The sequence below is a fragment of the Erythrolamprus reginae genome, chromosome 8, assembly GCF_031021105.1.
Source record: "Erythrolamprus reginae isolate rEryReg1 chromosome 8, rEryReg1.hap1, whole genome shotgun sequence".
NCBI lineage: Eukaryota > Metazoa > Chordata > Lepidosauria > Squamata > Dipsadidae > Erythrolamprus > Erythrolamprus reginae.
The window spans coordinates 21831879-21856306 of NC_091957.1; the positions used below are offsets into that span (position 1 = coordinate 21831879).

At 44.7% G+C, this 24428-nt stretch overlaps 1 protein-coding gene across 2 annotated transcripts in view; it reads right to left on the minus strand.

Annotated features, from left to right (window-relative positions):
• PLEKHN1 (pleckstrin homology domain containing N1) overlaps positions 1-24428 on the minus strand; it is a 64327-nt gene that overhangs the window by 10079 nt on the left and 29820 nt on the right. For both annotated transcript variants that reach the window (XM_070759243.1, XM_070759244.1), the window contains 8 exons: positions 23337-23483; positions 23066-23146; positions 20682-20769; positions 15454-15578; positions 14286-14441; positions 13405-13485; positions 6259-6328; positions 4443-4597 (listed from right to left, as the gene is read on the minus strand). In XM_070759243.1, the coding sequence (XP_070615344.1) occupies positions 4443-4597; positions 6259-6328; positions 13405-13485; positions 14286-14441; positions 15454-15578; positions 20682-20769; positions 23066-23146; positions 23337-23483 (903 nt within the window). The remainder of the gene's footprint in view (positions 1-4442; positions 4598-6258; positions 6329-13404; positions 13486-14285; positions 14442-15453; positions 15579-20681; positions 20770-23065; positions 23147-23336; positions 23484-24428) is intronic.

Below are 24428 nucleotides of genomic sequence, written 5' to 3' on the forward strand. Positions count from 1 at the left end.
TGGAGCCAGTGGTGAGATTTGAACTGGTGAACTACAGCTATCAAGTTAGCTGAAGGAGCCTGCAGTGCTGCACTCTAACCACTGCACCATCCTGGCTCTATTCCACTCCAAGAATGGAGACGGAATCTCGGTTATACTCATCCTCACATGACATTTTGCTGCACATGCGCAAAAGCTAAATCCTGTGCCAATGGGCCTGCGTCTGCCCACCAGTTGTGCATGCTCCCGCGACGGCCTTGGAGGGCACACTGGTAGCACCGAAGACGGCAGGCCTTTGTTGGTTTGACCCTTTCCTCAGGCGCAACCTGGTTATCTACACTACAGATCCTTCAAGGGCTTGTTTCTTGATCTGGTCTACTCCAAAGGGCTGTCAGGCACAATATGACCAGCCGTTTAAAGAGGCTGAATCTAAAAAACCTCTTTACAGTGGTGCCTCTACCTAAGAACACCTGCTATTTTCATGAGCTGGGTAAAATAGCAGATTCAGTGACTTTCTCAGAGGTGTTACCGGTTTGTGGCCAAGAGGATAAAACAACGTGTATCATAGAGTTTAATGTGTGGTTAAAGCAGTGGTGTAAAGCTGAAGGTTTTGGCTATGTAAGTCATGATGTCAGTAGGTGGTCTAATAGGGAGTTGTTTAAGAGGGATGGTTTGCATCCATCATACAGAGGTACCCAGGTACTCGGTGAGGAATTCAGAACTTTTTTGGACAGGCATTTAAACTAGGTAAAGGGGACAGAGATGTAACTGATGTGGGTGATTTCTGTCCCCGACCAATGAGGATAAAGCAGTTTTTGGAAGCTTATGAAAAGGGAGCTGCAAATAAAATAGATGTAGTTGTTGATGATAAGGGGCAAACTAATAATGAAAATAATGTTCTTCGTGTAATGTGCACGAATGCTCGAAGCTTGAGCAACAAGCTCTGTGAATTAATGGCCATAATATCTAGAGATAATTTGGACCTGGTTGCCATAACTGAGACATGGTTTAAGGATTCTAATGAATGGGAAATATCCATACCAGGATATACACTGTATAGGAAGGATAGAATAGAGAGAAGGGGAGGTGGAGTAGCCATTTATGTTAAAGAAACTCTAAAAACAACACTAATTCAAAATACATGTCAAGATCTAGAGACCCTCTGGATTTGCATGCAAAATAAAGACGGTTCTGTCATTAGAATTGGGGTGATCTATAGGCCTCCAGGGCAATCTGAGGAATATGAAAGACAACAAGATGGTGGATGAAATTACCCAAATGGCAGTAAAGGGAGATATTGTGGTTATGGGTGATTTCAACATGCCTGATGTTGACTGGAATATCCCCAGTGCCCTTACATGCAAAAGTAAGACTATAGTAGAGGCCTTTACAGGAGCAGCTCTGGCACAGCTGGTTAAGACACCAACTAGAGGGGAGAATATTCTAGATTTAGTTTTTACGAATGGGAATTGGGTTTCAGATGTCAAGGTGGGAGAAAATTTAGGTTGCAGTGACCATCTATGTTTGTGGTTTGATGTAAAAACTCATTGTGAGCAATCCTATAATGCAACCAAAGTATTGGATTTCAGAAAAACAAATTTTAATGCAATGGGGGAATATTTAGATAATGAATTAAAGGGGAGGGATAAAATGGCAGGAGCGAGCACCCAGTGGACTGTATTTAAAAAGGCCATCTTAAAAGCCACTGGACTGTATGTAAGACAAATAACTAAAGGTAAAAGGAAGAAGAAACCGCTATGGTTTAGCAATGATGTAAGGACTATAGTCAATGAAAAAAAAGCTGCCTATAGGAGGTATAAAGAGTCTGGAAGTATAGCTGATAGGGAGGTGTATAAAATGAGACAGAAGGAGGCGAAACAGATAATATATGCTGCTAAAGCCTCAAAAGGGGAAGAAATTGCCAAATCTCTAAAGAAGGGGGATAAAACCTTCTTCAGATATATTAGTGATAAGAAGAAGAAAAACTGCGGCATCACGAAGCTTAGTACCGGGAAAAATACATGCATTAATGGGAATAAGGAGATCGCTGACCATTTCAATAGCTACTTCTGTTCAGTTTTCTCAAAAGACACCTTACAAAATAATACTATAGAGGGATATAGCATTGCCTCCAACTGTACGGATTCAGCTCCAGTGATCTTAGAAGCCGATGTCTTAGAAGAACTTGAACGATTAAAGATAAATAAGGCAATGGGTCCAGATGGCATCCACCCCAGAGTTCTTAAAGAACTCAGATCTGTCATTGCTACCCCCCTGACTGATTTGTTTAACCAATCCTTGTTAACAGGAGATGTTCCTGAGGATTGGAGAATGGCAAGGGTTGTGCCTATCCACAAGAAGGGCAGTAGAGAAGAAGCTGGTAACTACAGGCCAGTTAGCTTGACATCAGTTGTCGTTAAAATGATGGAGACTCTACTGAAAAAGAGGATAAATCAGCACCTAAAAAACAATAAATTATTGGACCCAAATCAGCATGGCTTTACTGAAGGCAAATCATGTCAGACTAATCTCATTGATTTCTTTGACTATGTCACAAAGGTGTTGGATGAAGGTGGTGCCGTGGATATTGCCTACCTGGACTTCAGCAAAGCCTTTGATACGGTTCCACATAAAGAGCTGATAGATAAATTAGTGAAGATTGGACTTAATCCCTGGATAGTTCAATGGATTTGCAGCTGGCTGAAGCATAGACGCCAGAGGGTTGTTGTGATTGGCGAGTATTCTGAGCAGAGTCAGGTTACAAGCAGTGTGCCACAAGGGTCTGTTCTGGGTCCTATTCTTTTTAATATGTTTGTGAGTGACATAGGGGAAGGTCTGGTAGGGAAGGTTTGCCTATTTGCCGATGACTCTAAAGTGTGCAATAGGGTTGATATTCCTGGAGGCGTCGGCAATATGGTAAATGATTTAGCTTTACTAGATAAATGGTCAAAGCAATGGAAACTGCAGTTTAATGTTTCCAAATGTAAAATAATGCACTTGGGGAAAAGGAATCCTCAATCTGACTATTGTATTGGCAGTTCTGTGTTAGCAAATACTTCAAAAGAAAAGGATTTAGGCGTAGTGATTTCTGACAGTCTCAAAATGGGTGAACAGTGCAGTCAGGCAGTAGGGAAAGCAAGTAGGATGCTTGGCTGCATAGCTAGAGGTATAACAAGCAGGAAGAGGGAGATTATGATCCCGCTATATAGAATGCTGGTGAGACCACATTTGGAATACTGTGTTCAGTTCTGGAGACCTCACCTACAAAAAGATATTGACAAAATTGAACGGGTCCAAAGACGGGCTACAAGAATGGTGGAAGGTCTTAAGTATAAAACGTATCAGGAAAGACTTAATGAACTCAATCTGTATAGTCTGGAGGACAGAAGGAAAAGGGGGGACATGATCGAAACATTTAAATATATTAAAGGGTTAAATAAGGTCCAGGAGGGAAGTGTTTTTAATAGGAAAGTGAACACAAGAACAAGGGGACACAATCTGAGGTTAGTTGGGGGAAAGATCAAAAGCAACATGAGAAAATATTATTTTACTGAAAGAGTAGTAGATCCTTGGAACAAACTTCCAGCAGACGTGGTAGATAAATCCACAGTAACTGAATTTAAACATGCCTGGGATAAACATATATCCATCCTAAGATAAAATACAGAAAATAGTATAAGGGCAGACTAGATGGACCATGGGGTCTTTTTCTGCCGTCAGACTTCTATGTTTCTATGTTTCTACTTGCAAACTTTTCTAAATATGAACCGGGTGTTCAAGATTTTTTTGCCTCTTCTTAAGAACCATTTTCCACTTACAAACCTGAGCCTCCAAAACTGTAACTGGAAGAGGCAGGAAGAAGCCTCTGTGGGGCCTCTCTAGGAATCTCCTAGGAGGAAACAGGGCCAGAAAAGGTGGGGAGAAGCCTCCATGGGATCTCTCTAGGAATCTCCTGGGAGGAAACAGGGCCTTTACCCTCCCTGTGGTTTCCCCAACCGCATGCATTATTCGCTTTTACATTGATTCCTATGGGAAAAATTGCTTCTCCTTACAAATGTTTCTACTTAAGAACCTGGCCACGGAATGAATTAAGTTCGTAAGTAGTGGTACCACTGTATTTCCATTTTCAGAGGTCTTCCAACCTGTCTCTCGTGGCAGGCCAAAGTGATTTTGCTCCTGCCGTTGGAAATTAACCTTTTTAATTAAGCTTAGAAGTGTTTTTAGTTCCGGGCCACACACTCAAGCCCAAAGACGGTGTATTTGTAGAGCATCTTATACCAAATGAATGCTGCCATTGTGTGTCCTTCTTTCTGTCTGGTTTAAGAGAAATCGGCTTATCCAAGTTTATTGGGCAGAGTTATGGCTAGGAAGAGGATTTAAGCCAAGAAACAAAAGAACCATTCTGCTGGTATGCGTAATGCAGGATTGTGTTATAAGCCAGGCAGGAAACAGCAGCCCCTTACCTGCGCCAGGTGAGAAGGCTTCAACCCGGAGAAACTCTCTGATCCAGAGAGGGAGGAATCCGCGTGGCGGAACTGAGCGGTTTTAAGGCAATATAGCCACTCTTGGTAATCTTCGTAGCTGGAGCAGATCACTCGGATGGAGTTGATTAGCCGGCCTAGAAGAAATAGAGATTGTGTCTCTGTTCGTAACAAAACAGAGTGGTTTTTGGGGGTTTTGGTCAGGATCTTTGAACAGGAAGTGATCCATCAGAATTTTCCCCATCCCTTGTCTTTTTTTTAAAAAAGGATAGGGATAGGGGAGAAGAGAAGAGAAATAATGGAATAGAAGACAAAGAGGAGGGGGAAGAGGAGGAGAGAGAAGGAGGAGGAGGAGGAGGAGGAGGAGGAGGAGGAGGAGGAGGAGAAGAAGAAGAAGAAGAAGAAGAAGAAGAAGAAGAAGAAGAAGAAGAAGAAGAAGGAAAGAAACAAAATGGAACGGAATGGAACAGAACAGAACAACAGAATAGAAATAGAAATACTGTAGAAATAGCATAGCATAGAATAGAATAGAATAGAATAGAATTCTTTATTGTGTGATTGGACACACAAGGAATTTGTCTTTAGTGCACATGCTCTCAATGTACATAAAGAAAAAATAAAATACATTCATCATGAATCATAAGATACAACACTTAGTGATAGTCATAGGTTACTAACAAGCAATCGTATCATACTATGAAACTAAATAAAACAATATAAATTGTAAAGATACTGTACAAGGTTATAGTCGTAACTGGGAAGAGATAAGTACCAGGGAGGATGAGAAGAATATTAGTAATCCAGTTTTAGTAATTAATTTGACAGGGCTGTGGGAATTAATTGTTTAGCAGAGTGACATCATTCGGGGGAAAACTGTCCTTGTGTCTAGTTGTTCTGCTGCACAGTACAGTGGTACCTCTACCTAAGAATGCCTCTACTTACGAACTTTTCTAGATAAGAACCGGTGTTCAAAAATTTTTTTGCCTCTTCTTAAGAACCATTTTCTACTTAAGAATCCGAGCCTCTGAAACTGTAACCAAAAAAGGCAGGGAGATGCTTCTGGGGGGCCTCTCTAGTAATCTCCTGGGAGGAAACAGGGCCGGAAAAGGCGGGGAGACACCTCTGAGGGGCCTGTCTCGGAATCTTCTGGGAGGAAATAGGGCTGGAAAAGGCGAGGAGAAGCCTCCATGGGGCCTCTCTAGAAATCTCCTGGAAGGAAACAGGGCCTCCACCCTCCCTGTAGTTTCCCCAATTGCTTCTTCTTACAAACTTTTCTACTTAAGAACCTGGTCACGGAACGAATTAAGTTCGTATGTAGAGGTACCACTGTACTGTACTCTATAATGTTGTTTTGGGGGGTGGGATTTGAAACAATTTAGGTCCAGGATGCGAGGGGACTGTAGATGGAGGAATGTCTGTGGCTGGATTCAGAGCCTCTCTATGACTGTAGAGGTGCTCGGTCATCATTGGTGACCTTCCCAGCCGGCTTTCGACAAGCCGTCAATAAGGGAACCTCTAACCGTATAATAAGGGAACTGTAACTTCTATTTTTCTTTTTGCCGGGGCTCATTAAAGGATGCAAAATTTTATTTCACAATACAATTCAATATTCCATTATTTTACTTCCTATGCGTTAAATCCCAACTCATGAAGATGCTCAGGATTTCACGATTCTTTTCATTTAATAAACTATGATTCATAGAGGATCGTATAGAAATGTGTGTGTGTTTGTGTCCTCTTGGTACACAAACACACAAACACACACACACACACGTTTACATGTAAGCATGGGACCCACCTTCTATTAAAAAATCAGTCTTCTGGTTTTCCTCGAATTGTACTTGGATGGCATTCAATGGCAATTCACCCTGTTTGTAGAGGGGAGGGGGAGAAAATCAGACCCCATTTGAAATACCCAAACCCATGCAGATGGATTAACAATGACAATAACAACAACAACAACAACAACAACAGAATTGGAAGGGACCTTGGAGGTCTTCTAGTCCAGTGTTTCCCAACCTTGGCAACTTGGAGATATTTGGACTTCAACTCCCAGAATTCCCCAGCCAGCGACTGCTGGCTGGGGAATTCTTGGAGTTGAAGTCCAGATATCTTCAAGCTGCCAAGGTTGGGAAACACTGTTCTAGTCCAACCCCTTGCTTAGGCAGGAAACCCTCCACCACTTCAGACAGATAGTTATCCAACATCTTCTTAAAAACTTTTTAAAGGTTGTTGTTGTTGTTTTTACAAAAATTGAGGGTTGGGGAGACCTACAGAATGCTCCTTAGGGCTGGCGAAAAATTGCCTGTCTTTCACACATTTTTTTTTCAAAAAACGGGGGTGTTTTTTCCTTCCCTCAGCCCCCAGGAGCACGCTTCAAGCTTCTCAAAACTCCTGTGTGTCTTATACACCCAATACAGCCATTTTTGGCCTCCCAAAGCTCCACCCTGCAGTCCATTTTTGTGAAAAATGGGCCCATTTTTTTCAAAAATGGGATGCAGAGTGGAGCTTTGGGAGGCCAAAAATGGCTGTATTGGGTGTAAAAGACGCACAGACATTTCCACCCTCTTTTTTTTGTGTGTGTGGGGGTGTGCATCTTATACTCCAAAAAATATGGTAGTTGTAGGTTCCAGAGCCCCATCTTCCCAACTACCGGTAGCTTCCCACAAGCAAAGTCAGTGCGAGAAGCCTTATTCGCTTAATGACTTAACACTTAGCAGCTGCAAGGCTTCGCTTAACATCCCCCATGGCAAGTATAATATATATATATACACTGCTCAAAAAAATAAAGGCAACACTTAAACAACACAATATAACTCCAAGTCAATCAAACCTGTGTGAAATCAAACTGTCCACTTAGGAAGCAACACTGATTGGCAGTCAATTTCACATGCTGTTGTGCAAATGGAATTGTTGCACAAATGAAATATCCAATGAGAATATTTCATTCATTCAGATCTAGGATGTGTTCTTTGTGGGTTCCCTTTATTTTTTTGAGCAGGATATATATCCTAAAATCAGTTGTGAATAAGTTTTAACAATCGCTTTGCTTAGCAATGGGAATTCCATCCCCAGATAGCATTTTGACAGGGGTGGGCTACTGCCCGGATGGGAGGGGGATGCAGTGGGGTAGCAAAACTTGAGCTCCACCCCAGAGCCCCCAATTTGCACTGAAATATGTTGAAAGAAAACGCAGGGCGTCCTGCATAAGCCACACCCACAGTGTGGTAGTTAAAATTTTGGTAGCCCTTCACTGGCTGTAGCATTTAGACTTATACACCGCTTCACAGCCCTCTCTAAGCGGTTTACAGAGAGTCAGCATATCGCCCCCAACAATCTGGGTCCTCATTTTACCGACCTCGGAAGGATGGAAGGCTGAGTCAACCTTGAGCCTACTGAGATTCGATCTGCCAAACTGCTGGCAGCCAGTGATCAGCAGAAGTAGCTTGCAGAACTGTGCTCTAACCACTGCGCCACCCAGGATAATGGTCACAGGTTGAGGACTACTATAAGACGGTTCCTCCACTGGCAGGGTTGGAGAGGATCATAGGAAAAACTCAGATTGTGACATGTTCTTACGCAACCCCTTCGTTTTTAAAGTTAAAAACTGCTCACTCACAAAAAAATGCTCTGCAGAGATTTTCGGGGGGTTGGATGATTGTTGACTTAAATCCTTGTATCCGAAGACGAGACCCTTTCAGAGTTAATGCTCCGGTTTTTTAAAAATTTCCATGACCTAAAGGACTTTATACCTCCAGGAGTTTAACAACCCCAAATCCTTCAGGAGCCTGCAAGGCTGTTTTCTCCGTCTGCAGCAATTTGCAGAGGGGTTGAGGGTGATTGAGTGGGGGAGGTGGGGGGGGGTTGGAAGGAACAAAGTCCTCTCCTGCTACCCCCCCCCCCCCAAACTGAACAAAGTAAGAGGGGGCATTTGTGTGCAGAAAGGGCCTAAAACAGAGGTTGTCCATCCTTGGCAACTAGAATAGAATGGAAGGGAAAGGAGGGGAGGGGAGGGGAGGGGAGCGGAAGAGGAATGCCACAGAGGGTTGACCTGGAGCGACAGTGGGCATGCCAGCGTACCATAGGTTGGCCATCATGGGTATATAGGGTCTTCTGCCTGAGCAGTGAGGTTGGACTAGAAGACCTCCAAGATCCCTTCCAACTCTACTCTACTCTACTCTACTCTACTCTGCTCTCCTCTGGTCTACGTTCTGTTCAATTCCATTCTATTCTTTCTTTTTTCTTTTCTTTTTCTCTTCTCTCTTCTCTTCTTTTTTCTGTTCTGTTCTCTTTTTTCTTTTTTCTTTTCTCTTTTCTTTTATTCCATTCCATTCCAATATTCTATTCTATTTCTATTCTATTCTATTCTATTCTAATTCTATTCTATTCTATTCTAATTCTATTTTATTCTATTCTAATTCTATTCTAATTCTAATTCTAATTCTAATTCTAATTCTAATTCTAATTCTATTCTAATTCTAATTCTATTCTACTCTATTCTCCTTTCCCCCCACTTTCCTTCTCTTCTCTTCAATTCAATTTCTGAAAAGTCGCCCTTCAGACAGCGATCAGCGACAGCTGGGTCCTAGCGCACCCAGGCCATTTCTGCAAACACATGTTTGGCCACCCCACACGCCTGCCACTATTTTTAAAAAGGCATCCCAAAACCGTCGGCAGTGCAGAAGATGTCTGTGCCCTTTGCAGAATCAAAGCTACAAGGTCGGTCCTCCCTGCTGGATATGGGGGGGGGGTTGGACCCATAAAAAACCCCTCTCACAATTCTGTATGTGTGTGTGCGCATGCACACTGATTGTCAGATCCAAAGCCCCCTCTCCCCTTTGGGGAGTTTTAAAAAACGTTCCTGGGCTATTTATAACCGGTCACGGTTTTCCAACTCTTGTGGGATGGCTTGGTAGCAAACTCAAATGCTAGCAGAGGAAATGCATTCATCTCAAGACCCAAAAAAGTTGCTGGACTTTCTTGGGGTTTCCCCCCCCCCCTTTTTAGAGAGTAAAAATGACCAACTGTCTGCAAGGAATATAAATCAGAACTGGGGAAGCTTCTTGAATGAGGAGTGAAACGTCCTCAAAGCAAAAAAGGCAAGAAAAGTCCAATTGCCTCCTGAAAAAAAATGCACTTTTGGGAAAACCACGGATGATGGGAGAATCTCCACCGACTTTTAGCTATGCCATTTGGGATGAAGAATAGTGATGGGCGAACCAAACTCGCACAATTCGGGTCCGTATCGAATTTTGCGGTGTTCGGTATGCTGAACACGAACCTGAAATTTTTTGAAACTTCAGGCAAAGTTCGGGGTCGCGTTCGGCATTCGGAGCTTTGACATTACCGGCAGGTTGCTAAGGACGCCAAGGTGATCACTTCCTGGATTCCATGTTTATTTTTACGTGAAAGGACCGCCCTTTGCTTGCAGCGCCGCTGCGGCGTCCTTTTTCGTAAAAATAGCAATGTTTATTTTTACGTGAAGACCTCCCTTTGAAGGAGCTGGGGAATCCCTCCCATGAAGAGATTCTGGGGGCGGAGCCTTGACGTCACCGGCAGGTTGCTAAGGACGCCAAGGTGATCACTTCCTGGATTCCATGTTTATTTTTACGTGAAAGGACCGCCCTTTGCTTGCAGCGCCGCTGCGGCGTCCTTTTTCGTAAAAATAACAATGTTTATTTTTACGTGAAGACCTCCCTTTGAAGGAGCTGGGGAATCCCTCTCATGAAGAGATTCCGAGGGCGGAGCCTTGATGTCACCGGCAGGTTGCTAAGGACGCCAAGGTGATCACTTCCTGGATTCCATGTTTATTTTTACGTGAAAGGACCGCCCTTTGCTTGCAGCGCCACTGCGGCGTCCTTTTTCGTAAAAATAACAATGTTTATTTTTACGTGAAGACCTCCCTTTGAAGGAGCTGGGGAATCCCTCCCATGAAGAGATTCCGGGGGCGGAGGCTTGACGTCACCGGCAGGTTGCTAAGGACGCCAAGGTGATCACTTCCTGGATTCCATGTTTATTTTTACGTGAAAGGACCGCCCTTTGCTTGCAGCGCCGCTGCGGCGTCCTTTTTCGTAAAAATAACAATGTTTATTTTTACGTGAAGACCTCCCTTTGAAGGAGCTGGGGAATCCCTCCCATGAAGAGATTCCGGGGGTGGAGCCTTGACGTCACCGGCAGGTTGCTAAGGACGCCAAGGTGATCACTTCCTGGATTCCATGTTTATTTTTACGTGAAAGGACCGCCCTTTGCTTGCAGCGCCGCTGCGGCGTCCTTTTTCGTAAAAATAACAATGTTTATTTTTACGTGAAGACCTCCCTTTGAAGGAGCTGGGGAATCCCTCCCATGAAGAGATTCCGGGGGCGGAGCCTTGACGTCACCGGCAGGTTGCTAAGGACGCCAAGGTGATCACTTCCTGGAATCCATGGAATCCAGGAAGTGATCACCTTGGCGTCCTTAGCAACCTGCCGGTATACGTGATGTCAAAGCTCTGCCCCCGGAATCTCTTGCTGGGATTCCCCGTTCGGGTTTGGGTTTGGGTTCGGTTCGGATTCAGCTGAATTTTGCGTAAAGTTCGTCCAAACTTGCCGAACCCGAACACCATTGGGTTCGCCCATCACTAATGAAGAACCCTTTTGCAATGGCATGGGAGCGGGAATGGATTTCCAGAGGAAACACAAATGGCAGAAGTGCAGGAACAATCTGCACCGCACAGACGAATCTCCCAAATGCTTCAAGGACTTGGCTAAAATAAAAATGGAAATGAGCAGCTGTCTGCAAGGGGATATCAATCCTTCCATTCCCCACCATTCAGTCAGAACTGAAGAAGCTTCTTAGATGAGAAGCGAAATGTCTTCAAAAGGAAAACAATCCAAATAAACCCAGAAAGTCCGGGGCGGGAGGGAAAACCCACCTTTGGATGGCTGAGAATCTCTACAGACATTTGTTTAAAGGACAATCGTTGGGATTGCTTCTACTGTAGACAACAAGACCACCCCTCTCTCTCCCACCCAGTACTGGGATGAGCCCAAATAGCACCAACGAAGCAAAGCTGGCCCACATTTTTTTCCACCAAGCACCAGGACTAAGAAAATAGTCATGTTCTTCCTTTATCCCATATCTCCTCCCTCCCTCCCTCCCTTCTTTCCACTGATCCCATCTCTCCTTCCATCCTTCCCTTTCTCCTTCCTTCCTTCCTAACTTCCCTTTCTCCTTCTTTCCTTCTTTCCCTTTCTCCTTCCTTCCTTCCCTCCTTCCCTTTCTCCTTCCTTCCTTTCTTCCATTCCTCCTTCTTTCCTTCCATCCTTCCCTTTCTCCTTCCTTCCTTCCTATCTTCCATTTCTCCTTCTTTCCTTCCATCCTTCCCTTTCTCCTTCATTCATTCCTTCCCTCCCTCCTTCCCTCCTTCCCTTTCTCCTTCCTTCCTTCCATCCTTCCCTTTCTCCTTCCTCCCTTTTCCCTTTCTCCTTCCTTCCTTTTCTCCTTCCTTCCTCTCTTCCTTCCCTCCCTCTTTCCCTCCCTCTCATCCCTCCCTCTCTCCCTCTGATCCCATCTCTCCTTCCTCCTTCCATTTCTGCTCCCTCCCTCCCTCCTACTGAGTCACCCATGGGCCCCACCTTGCAACTCAACCTTGCAACTCCACAATAAGCTTGGCCGGGCAGCGTGAGAACTAGGCTAGCGTTCGGGCTGGGCCGGCCGAGCCGCTCTTGCGCCACAGCTCCAAGGAATGTGGCTGCTGGCGGGCGGCACCACCCTTGCTGACGGCTGTGTAACCACAAGTATTCAAACACCCTCCGCTTTCCAGGAGAGTGAAAGCTGGGTGCTTATTTATTTCTCTCCCCCCCCCGCCCCCACTTTTAAAGGGACAGGGTGCTCCATCCCGTGCAGAGCCTCCTGCCACCCTCCCCTGCACACTGGGGGAACCGGCTGAGATGGGATCCGTGCAAAAAGCTCCTAAAATTCAGCCGTGCGAGGATGGAAATAAAATAAAAACGAGGAAAGAGCCCAATTCAGATTTCATTGCTTGTTGCAAAACCAAATTACACTTTTGAAGCTTTATCTCTGCAGCATTTGATCTCATCTTATAAGGGTTTTTTTTTAATGCTGGTGAAGAAGCAATGGGTGGAAACTAAACAAGGAGAGAAGCAACTTAGAACTAGCGAGAAATTTCGTGATGGTTAATTAATTAATCCATGGAATAGCTTGCAGAAGTTGTGACTGCTCCAACCCTGGAAGTTTTTAAGATGTTGGATAACCATTTGTCTGAAGTGGTGTTGTGTTGCCACAAAGAAGAGGAAGTGAAGCTATTCTCCAAAGCACCTGAGGGCAGGACAAGAAACAACGGGTGGAAAATAATCAAGGAGGGAAGCAACTTAGAACTAAGGAGAAATTTCCTGACAGTTAGAACCACTAACCAGTTGAACAGCTTGCCTCCAGAAGTTGAAAATTCTCCAATATTGGAAGGTTTTAAGAAGATGTTGGGTAACTATTTGTCTGAAGTGGTGTAGGATTCCGCTTCACAATGCTTTTATAGCCTTCTCTAAGCAATTTATAGAGTCAGCCTTTTGCCCCCCCCCCCCCGAATCTGAGTCTTCATTTGACCAACCTTGGAAGGAAGGAAGGAAGGAAGGAAGGAAGGAAGGAAGGAAGGAAGGAAGGAAGGAAGGAAGGAAGGATTTATTTGACCCATCTTGGAAGTATGGAAGGCTGAGTCAACCTTGAGTATGGTGAGATTCGAACTGCTAAATTGCAGGTAGCAGGCAGTCAGCAGAAGTAGCTTGTAGTACTGCACTCTAACCACTGCACCACCACAGCTCAAATATATTGCTTCTTGTCCACAAACAAAGGAGAGTAACCATGTATGCATATATGCATGTATGTATGTATGTATGATCAGCCCAAACGACTTTACGAAAAAAAGAAAATGCCAGCAAAACAATTGTCTTACCTTGAAGTAGAGGCCGTTACGTTCCTCAGAGACAATAACCAAGGTAGAAGGATAGAGCACCAACAGGCGATGATGCTGTTCCTGTTGGTATCAAAAAAGACTGTGTTTCATATAAATAAGAGATGCACTATCTGCATGCCTATTACTTGGTGAAAAAGAGGCCAAAAAAGGGATTATTTACTGTTGGGCACATAAAAGCCAGCCAGATGTTTAGACTGGGTTAGGTAATTTTTGTGCACCTGTCGTGTCCTTCCGAAGGACCTAAGAGAGGCAAATGTTGTTTAATAAGAATATTATCGTTACAATCGGCTGCATAATCAGCTAGATGTTCAGACTGGATTTGATTATTTATGGATTTATTATTATTGTTTTGTTGTTCAACAAAAAAAATCACAAATAGGTGTAGGTATGATAGAGGATAGGGTAGGGAACGGAATGGAATGGAAGAAGAGGAACAGGAAGAAGAGGAAGGAGAAGGAAAAGAAGAAGAAGAAGAAGAAGAAGAAGAAGAAGAGGAAGAGGAAGAGGAAGAGGAAGAGGAGGAGGAGGAGGAGGGGGGAGAGGGAGGGGGAGGAAGAGGAGGAGGACAAGAAGGAGGAAGAGGAAGAAGAAAAAGGGAAGGGAATAGGAGAAAAGAGAATAGAACAGAACAGAAGAACAGAACAGAACACAGAATGGAATGGAATGGAGCAGAATGGAGACGGATAGGACAGGACAGAACATGGAACAGAACAGAGCAGATATCAGAACAGTATTGATAGCTCATCTATCGTTTTGTCCCAAAAGAAAATGGCATTTCTGTTCCTCCTCCTTGAGATTCGTTCACTCCCCTCCCCCTGCCTCCCCAATCTTCCTCCTCCTCCCCCAGAAAGGTGCCCCACCTGGAAAGGTAAGTGCTGCAACTTGACTTTGGAGACGCAAAGGATGTCGCCCAGGGACTTGCGCTGGGTGCCCTTCCACTCCTGGACGTGGGCATTTTGCATCGACCACCGGAGCTGCTCCTTGCCCAGCAGACCTTGCGCCCAGGGCCAGGGCCTCTAAAAGAAGGGGAGGGGGGAGAGACAGCAAATATCATCATCCCAGCCACCCTGCCACCTCTCCCCCTTTTTCCAGACACCCCCTGCCCAGGTTCCCACCGCCAGCTGAAGTTTTTGGCAAAGGCAAAGGCCTTGTGGGGAATCCGCCGGCAGGGCTACAAGCGGTCAAAAACCAGCCTGGAAAGGCGGCTGGGCCTCTTTTTGTCTCTCTCCCCTCCAAGGTCTTCTTCCTCATGCCGAGCACAATGACTCACACTGGGAGGCCACAAAGCCATGAAGGCTGAGAAGGGCGGAAGAGGTTCCCGGGACCCAAAGAAAGCTCACTGAAGATTGTTAGGGGAGGCAGAGACGGGGAGGGGAGAGATCTGCCAATGGGGCAGGGGTTTATTTAGAGAGCTCTCCCCGTTTGCCTCTACACTTGGACAGGCTCTTTGACTTTCCCATTCCTTCCTTCCTTCCTTCCTTTCCTTCCTGCCATCCCTTTCTCTCTCTCCCTTTTCTTTCTTCTTCCTCTTTCTCTCCCTCCTTCCTTCCTCTCCACTTCTTATTCCCTTCCTCTCTCTTTCCTGTCCTTCTCCTCTCCCTTCCCTCCTACCTTCTTTCCTTCCTTCCTCCCCTCTTCTCTTTCTTTTCCTTCTTCTCTCCCTTCTCAACCTTCCTTCCTTCTTCCCTCCCTTTGTCCCTCTCTCCTTCCCTTCTATCCTTCTTCCCTCCCTTCCTTCTTTTCTTCATTCCACCTTCCCTCCCTCCCCATTTCCTTTTCTTCCTTCCTTCCTCCTCCTCTCTCCCTACCTAACCTTCCTTGCTTCCTTCCCTCCCTCACCTCTCTTCTCCTTCTTCCCTTCCTCCCTCCTTCTTTCCCTTTTTTCTCCCCCCCCCACTTTAACTTATATTGAGGGCACACTGCCTGGCCCAGGCATGCTGTTTTTTTTCCAGAGGGAGGAGATGAGCTCTGTAACCGGGTACCATGATTTTGGCCGGTCTCCTCTAGAGTCCACGTCTAGATATTCACCTGAGTCTCCAGGGGCAACTCCGGGCGTCCTCCACTTAAATTGATCTGCTTCTCCAGGTGGTAGAGCCAATGCCTCAGTTCTGCCTGGGTGGGGCAGTAGATAATCAGGGGGGAGAGCAGGGGACCTAGGAGAGCAGAAGAGAGAGCCACGTTGGCTACATCTGCAGGGCTGGGCTTTTTCACAGATTTTATTTTATTTTATTTTATTTTGCAAAGGAAGAAACCAATTCAGCACACACACCTCGATAGTAATTAATGATAATGATGATGATGATGATGATGATGATGATGATGATGATGATGATAATAATCATCATCATCATCATCATCATCATCTCAGGGATTTTACTTGCTGTGCAGGCGCAGAAGCCAAACCTCGCGTTGGGAGCGCGCAGCTGCGCACACATCCTAGAAGTTCCCACCGGGACAAAGCACCTGACCGCACCAGCTGCTGACGATGCATGAAAAACGATCACCACTTGCATTTTTTCAGTGCCGTCGTAACTTTGAATGGTCGCTAAATCAATTTGACCTTTTTGTGTGTGCGTGTGCTGTTTGAGCTGCTATTGGGCGAAGCTACAGTCCTCCTTCAAAGGCTGATTCCTGGGCGAGCTTCCAAGAAGCCAGGATGCCCCATTGGCGTCAGCTTTTTTCTCTCCCCCCCCAGTTGGATCACCTGTTGGTCTCCTTACCCAGCCCCGATTGGTAAACACAGGAACTCTGCTCAGCCGCACACGTCCCATCGGAGGATTCACGACCTCGGCTCAAACTTTAATCATTTCCTGCCCTGCCCTTTTAATCAAACAAATTACAGACCCACACAGCGAATGCTCGGACTGCCAAGATAAGCCCAGACCAGCCACAAGCCATCATAACAAGCCATTATCGGCAGAATGAGTACTTTGCCCTAACAGTGGCCCTGTCTTTGAACCCAAACAGAGAATCGTTAATTCACATCCTTGTTCTGAGGAGAAACTTTTCTCCCACATGTTGTGGCAACTTGGGGAAACCAAGGCAGAGAGAATTGTGTGTGTGTGTGTGTGTGTGTGAGAGAGAGAGAGAGAGAGAGAGAGAGAAAGAGATTTAAATAAAACTAAAAAAAAATCACACTCCATTGCCTTAAGACCATTCTGCCTAAAAAGAAAGTTTTGTTTTCTGGCCGGGCAGCAGATGGCTCGCTTCTGTTGCGAAGGAAGGGCGATGCTATCTCAAACCAGAAGAAAATATTTCCTTTAGGCCAGTGACGGCGATCCGATGGCATGGGTGCCACAGGTGGCACGCAGAGCCATATCTGCCCTAGCTCAGCTCCAATGTGCAGGTGTGTGCCGGCCAGCTGATTTTTGGCTTGCTCTGGGAGGGCGTTTTCAGGCTCCAGAAAGCCTCTAGGGCAGGGGTAGGCAAGGTTGGCTCTTCCATAACATGTGGACTTCAACTCCCAGAATTCCTGAGCTACCATGACTGGCTGAGGAATTCTGGGACTTAAAGTCCACAAGTCATAGAAGAGCCAACTTGGCCTACCCCTGCTCTAGGGGGATGGGGGTGGGCGTTTTACCCTCCCTGACTCCAGGTCAAAACATGAGCCTACTGGGCCCACCAGAAGTTGGGAAACAGGCTGTTTTCGCCCTCCCTAGGCATCAAATTATGGGTGTGGGTACTCACGCATGCGTGATAGCGTGCAAACATGCCTTTTTGGCACCCGAGGAAAAAAAGATGTCTTTTTAAGTATTGGATTTGTTTACATTGTTCACTATTATTGTGAGCCACTCTGAGTCTTCGGAGAGGGGCGACATACAAATCTAATAATAATAATAATAATAATAATAATAATAATAATAATAATAATAATAATAATAATAATAATAATAATATAATCTCGGAGCGGCGCACAACAACAGAACAGTACAAATCCAATGATTAAAACAATTTAAAACCCTTAATATAAAAACAATCATACATCTCATACAAACCATACATAAAGCGGAAATGGTCTAGGGGAATCAATTTCCCCATGCCTGACGACAGAGGTGGGTTTTAAGGAGTTTGTGAAAGGCTATTATTATTATTATTATTATTATTATTATTATTATTATTATTATAAAAAAACTGAAATCTCAGCCTAGGGCAGTGATGGTGAACCTTTTAATTAATTTATTATTAATATTGTTGTTAATATTAATATTAATATTATATATTAATTAATATTAATATTAATTAATAATTAATTAATTAAAAGGTTCACCATCACTGCCCTAGGCTGAGATTTCAGTCTTTTTGTTTTGAATGGACTTCCCCCCTTCCCCCAAAAATGGAAAGCATAAAATCTTAAGAAGAAGGTCATTTCTTCATTTTCGTATACACACGCAAAGAGAAACACCAGCCATTGAAGATTTCAAAAGCTAACCCACGCTGAAGAGGGTTTAAAAAGAGTCCAAAATGATCTGATCTGGAAAGATAGAGAAATAAACGGAGCTATGTCCAGCAGCAGCCAAAAAAGCCAAAGCAATCCTAAGATGCATTAACAGAGGGACAAAATCAGGGGAGGTATTAACACCACTGTATAAAGCTTTAGTAAGGCCACACCTAGAGTACTGTATCCAGTTTTGGTCAGCACACTATAAAAAAGATGTTTGAGATAAGGGGTTTTTTAGAGACTTTTTAATATTAGATTTGTGATATATTGTTCGTATTATTGTTGTGAGCTGCCCCGAGTCTGCGGAGAGGGGCAGCATACAAACAAACAAACAAACAAACAAACAAACAATCTGTTAAAGATAAAGAGCGGCACTATTCCCAATTTACAGTTCAAGTTTTCCCATCTTAGATCAGATTGCCCACACACCCACTTTCTCAATTCTCAATTCCAGCCCAAACTGCACCCTGGTAAATATCACAGCAATGATTCTGTTTATAAAGGAAGCACAGGACCAAATAAACAAGCAGAGCAGTCTGATTGTGGTTGTTACCACAACAACTTTCACTCTTACAGGCCAGGGAGCAAACTGCATTTTAAAGTTACAGTACTAATAGTTTTACTCATTGTAATGCAATTAAGGGAAGGTACTGGTTCAATTTGTGCAGTCGCAACTCTGCTGTCTTTTAGGCAAGGCTTTAAAAACTGGGGTGGATTCAAAAAATTTTCTCTGGAGGTGTTATTAATTTGCTGTTTTACTATTGTCTTTTGGGTATAGGTTTTGAATCCTCTTTGAGTTTACTTGTGAATGGGCAGTTCTGATAGGATTTATAAAATCCTCCAATTGGTAGGAAAAAAAGAGGTAAATCAATGTTGTTGGGGGGGGGGTTTAACCAGTTCTAGAAGGAATTTTGAAATTGACAAGCCCTGATGTGAAATTGAGTAGAGACCAGACAGACCAAAAGCAGTAATGGGCTGCTGCCCCACAGGGGTGGGGGGGGCAACGCAGTGGGGTTAGTAAGTTTATGCACTATTTATTGAATACTTAATAGGTTTTTTAATTATCCTTCCTTCTCTAGTACCCTAGTATGATCCTTAATTACTTTGAAAAGCAAAAATAATAGTACTACATACTATATGTAATATGTAATAGTGCATACTATATATAGTATGTTTTATACATAAATGCTTTAATCATTTTAATCATTATCTAGAACTGAACTTTTATAGCAATTAAAGAAAATTGAGCTATTTGCCTAATCTGTTATCCTACTGAACCTTTTGGGTTCAGTATAAAACTTTAAAATGTTACTGTGCTCCTCAATAAATAATGCTGTCTGTCATTTGTCCTTTTTGTGGCTATTTAAATAATGTGACTTAATCAACTGAAAAAGAGTCCAAGCACCTATTTGAAAACTTTTCTTGTTCGGTAAGCCCCTCCCACCCAGTCACATGACCATCAAGCCACACCCACAAAATAAATCATGTCCACAGTGTGGCAATAAAAATGTTGGCAGCCCATCACTGCCTAAGAGGGATTGGAAGGGGAAAAAATGCCTTGCTTCTTCCAAAGGATTCTTGAACAAGAATCTTTCCATCTTTAGACTTTAATAAAATGCAGAGCCAATTCGTAATTTAGCTACTGTAGCTTTTTTTCCCAATGAAGGTTTCTCCCACAATTATATTCCAAACACGCCATTTATCTGAGAACAGAACACAAAACCTCCACTCTCTTTCTCAAGTAGGGTTTCTGGACCCGAGCACATATTTGCAACTCAGCAATTATTTTAGTCTGTCGAATTCCCCTCTTTTTGTACTTCCCCTTGTTCTGAATCACAGTTTGTGGTGGAAACTATTTCCTGGGAGAATAAGACCAATTCCTTAGTCATCCTGAGAGTAGTGCGTCTTCTGCCACCATGAATAATAGCTTCATGGGTGTGATGTTACAGCACCAATAAAAGGTTGTGGGTTGTCTTGAACATCTATGAATGTCACTCGCTTCTACCTCCTGCTGCCCAAGCGCTTCTGGACCCAGATGAAAACGAAAACAACATAGGATGCTCAAATGTTTGGGCACCAACATAGAAACCTCGGTGGTGCAGTGGCTAGAGTGCAGTACTGCAAGCTACTTCTGCTCTCACCAGCTGCCAGCAGTTCGGCAGATCGAATCTCACCAGGCTCAAGTTTGACTCAGCCTTCCATCCTTCAAAGGTTGGTAAAATGAGGACCCAGATTGTTGGGGGCATAAGAACATAAGAAGAGCCCTGCTGAATCAGGCCAAAGCCCATCAAGTCCAGCATTCTGTGTCACGCAGTGACCCACCAATTGTCCATGGGGAGCTTGAGTAGAAAGAGAAGGCAAAACCCTCCCTTTCCCCTGACCCCCAACAAATGGGACCCAAGGGAACCCTTCCTGCCTCAAACAACATAGAGGCGGCACTTGGCCATCCATTTCAATAGCCACCGATACACTTGGCGTCCATGAATCTGTCTAATCCTGCCTTGAAGCTATTCAGGCTGACAGCTGTCACGGCCTCTTCTGGAAGTGAATTCCATCAACCAATGACCTTCTGGGCAGTATGCCATCTGTCTGTAAACCGCTTAGAGAGGGCTGTCAAGCACTGTGAAGCAATATATGTCTTATTGCTATTGCTAAACCAGGTTCTATGAGGAGTGGGTTGAAGGACCCAAGTATGGTTAAATGAAGAAAAGAAGATTTGCCAGAGGCACCATAGCTGTCTTCCAATATCTGTGGGCTGTGGAGGGCTTTTGCAAAGGATTCAGACTTAGTCTGTCCTCGCCTATAAATTTGTCCTCACCTGCAATTTGAAAAGCGTGGAAATCTTCCTGAATTCCTTTGTCGTGTTCAAGTTTGGTCAGCTGCAGTTCGGTCAAAGGTAGCAAACCCTGCAGTAGAATGAAAAGTCAGTCGTTTAAAACCGTATTTCCATTGTCAAATCTTCCTTTAGCAACTCATCATGATTCTTGACAAATGTATATTTTCTTTTATGTACATTTGGCCAATAAAGAATTCTATTCTTTTGATTAAGCCACTTCTCATGTCTGGATATCAAAGTACAGTGGTACCTCTACCTAAGAACGCCTCTACTTACGAACTTTTGTGGATAAGAACCGGGTGTTCAAGATTTTTTTGCCTCTTCTCTAGAACCATTTTCCACTTACAAACCTGAGCCTCAGAAACTGTAACCAGAAAAGGTTACAGGGGAAAAGCCTCCGTGGGGCCTCTCTAGGAATCTCCATGGAGGAAACAGGCCAGAAAAGGCAGGGAGAAGCCTCTGTGGGGCCTCTCTAGGAATCTCCTGCGAGGAAACAGGGCCGGAAAAGGTGGGGAGAAGCCTCTGTGGGGCCTCTCTAGGAATCTCCAGGGAGGAAACAGGCCGGAAAAGGCGGGGAGAAGCCTCTGTGGGGCCTCTCTAGGAATCTCCAGGGAGGAAACAGGCCGGAAAAGGCGGGGAGAAGCCTCTGTAGGGCATCTCTAGGAATCTTCTGCGAGGAAACAGGGCCGGAAAAGGTGGGGAGAAGCCTCTGTGGGGCCTCTCTAGGAATCTCCTGCAAGGAAACAGGGCAGGAAAAGGTGGGGAGAAGCCTCTGTGGGGCATCTCTAAGAATCTCCTGCAAGAAAACAGGCCGGAAAAAGCGGGGAGAAGCCTACGTGGGGCCTCTAGGAATCTCCTGGGAGGAAACAGGGCCGGAAAAGGTGGGGGGAAACCACCATGGGGCCTCTCTAGGAATCTCCTGGGAGGAAACAGCACCAGAAAAGGCAAGGAGAAGCCTCTGTGGGGCCTCTCTAGGAATCTCCTGGGAGGAAACAGGGCCTCCACCGTCCCTGTGGTTTCCCCAATTGCACACATTATTTGCTTTTACATTGATTCCTATGGGAAAAATTGCTTCTTCTTACAAACTTTTCTACTTAAGAACCTGGTCACAGAACGAATTATGTTCATAAGTAGAGGTACCACTGTATAGTTTATCAGCAACGAAAAGACTATATCTGATCCAACTTCTCACGAGAAGGTGTCCCAGTGGGCATAATTCAAAGCCAGGTCTACCTGTTTTCCAAAACTGGCAGGTTAGGTAGATAGGGACCCGCTTACATGGAAAACATGCAGCCGTGTTAAATTCTAACTTTGGAAGTGTTCAATTCCAACTTTCAAAAACACCCTTTAAAAAAAGGCACCAGCAAACAGAAACATTCCGTCACAACAGTCTGTCTCACTGAATGAATCACAAGCCATGAAACTCCAGTTGATTTCTGCCCTGCATGGCCTTGGATTGCAAACACCTTTAAGGAGGAATTTCAAACACACTGGGACGGGGGGGAGAGAGAGGTAAATTACCTACGGGATCGCCTTCTGCCGCATGAATCACAGCGACCAGTTAAATCCCACAGAGTTGGCCTTCTCCAGGTCCCATCAACTATACCAGTGTTTCCCAACCTTGGCAAGGAAGGGATAGATGGGGAATTCTGGGAATTGAAGTCCAGATATCTTCAAGTTGCCAAGGTTGAGAAACACTGAACTAGACAATGTAGCTTGACGGGGCCTAGGGGAAGAGCCTTCTCTGGGGGGGCCCCGACCCTGTGGAATCAGCTCCCTCTGGAGATTTGTACTGCCCCAACCCTCCACCCCTTCTATAAGAACTTGAAAATCTATTTATGCCGCCAGGCTTGGGGTCATTGGATCCGAGCCTCTAGCCACTGAATGATTAGTATGCTGGGTTTGTCTTTGAGCGAATGATTTTTGGTATTTAACTTTGATAATGTTTTAGATTAACCATTTAATTGATTGGATCCAATTGTATCTTGTACACTTGTTTTATTGTTGAAATGTTGTGAGCTACATTAAAATCAATCAACCAATTCAACCACATACATCCCGTTTAGTAGTCAGGGGGTCTAAATCTAATTGCCCCAGGTCTGGCAACATAAGTGAGTCTTAAGACTCTTGCGAAAGGTGAGGAGGGTGGTTCATTGCAAATCTCTGGAGGGAGCTGATTCCAGAGAGCCAGGGCCACCACAGAGAAGGCTCTTCCCCTAGGCCCCACCAAGCAACATTGTCTGGTTGACGGGACCTGGAGCAGGCCAACTCTGTGGGACCTAACCGGTCGCTGGGATTCATGCAGCAGGAGGTGGTCCCGTAAGTAATCTGGTCCGATGCCATGTAGGGCTTTGTAGGTCATTTACCTGGTACTTGTGTCCATTGGAACTGAGCGACTGAAAATAGAGGAACTCTTGAAAAAGCTCCAAATAGCAGTCATTTGCTTCCTGCCAAAGAAAAGACACGGGGATCTTTTTTAGTCATTTCGGTCAGTTTTCGGGGTGCTTGCGCCCAATAAAGAGGAACAATTGAACTATATTAAAAAACCCAGAAGAAACCAATGGATCGCAAACACACCCACCCAGAGGCCTTCAGATGTATCGAGCATTTGATATTGGGGGTGGGGATGTTTCTCACCTGGCAGTGTTGAAACTTAAATTTGAGTTTGGAATAGTGGATAATTTTTCCCAGGTTCCGCACCACCGTCCTCCTCCGTCCTTTCTTGAATATGCTGGGGAATCGCTGGTCAAGGTTCTCCTTTTCGTTCTCCTGGCTGGCAAAGTTCTGTACCGAAAATGAAAAAACGCTCTTAGGAAAAAGAAGGAAGGAAGGAAGAAGGGATGGATCATGGGAGAGATAAGAGGAAAGAAGGAGGGAGGGAAAGAAAGAAAGGAAGGAAGGAAGGAAGGAAGGAAGGAAGAAGGAAAGAGAGAAGCAAGCAAGCAAGTAAGAAGAGATGGATCATGGGAGAGATGAGAGGAAGGAAGGAGGGAGGGAGGGAGGGAAAGAAAGATGAAAAAAGAAAGAAAGAAAGAGAAAGGAGGGAGGGATAGTTCACGGATGGATGAGTGGATGGGGGACATGAGAGAGAGGAAGGAAGGGATAGATGGAAGGAAGGAGGAAGGGAAGGGAAGGAAGGAAGGAAGGAAGAGGGAGGGAGGGAGGGAGTCAGGGAGGGAGGGAGGGATAGATGGATAGATGGTTGGATGAATGAATGGGAGAGATGACGGGGAGGGAGGGATAGATGATGGATGGGTGGATGGGAGAGATGAGAGAGAGGAAGGAAGGAGGGAGGGAGGAAGGAAGGAAAGGAAGGAAGGGAGGAAGGAAGGAGGGAGGGATAACTGATGGATGGATGAATGGATGAGGGACATGAGAGAGAGAAATGAAAGGAGAGATGGAAGGAGGGAGGGAGGAAAGAAAGAAAGAAAGAGGGAGGGAGGCAGGGAGGGATAGATGGATAGATGGTTGGATGAATGGGAGAGATGACAGGGAAAGAGGGATAGATGATGGATGAGTGGATAGGAGAGATAGAGAGGAAGGAGGGAGGGAGGAAAGAAAGAAAGAAAGAAAAAGAAAGGAGGGAGGGAGGGGGGAGGGATAAATGATGGATGGGTGGATGGATGGAAGGAAGGAAGGAAGGAAGATGGAAAGAAGCAAGGAAGGCAGGGAGGGTGGGAAGAGAGTGTTGAGATGAAAGTGGGAATGAATTTTAAGATATATACGGTA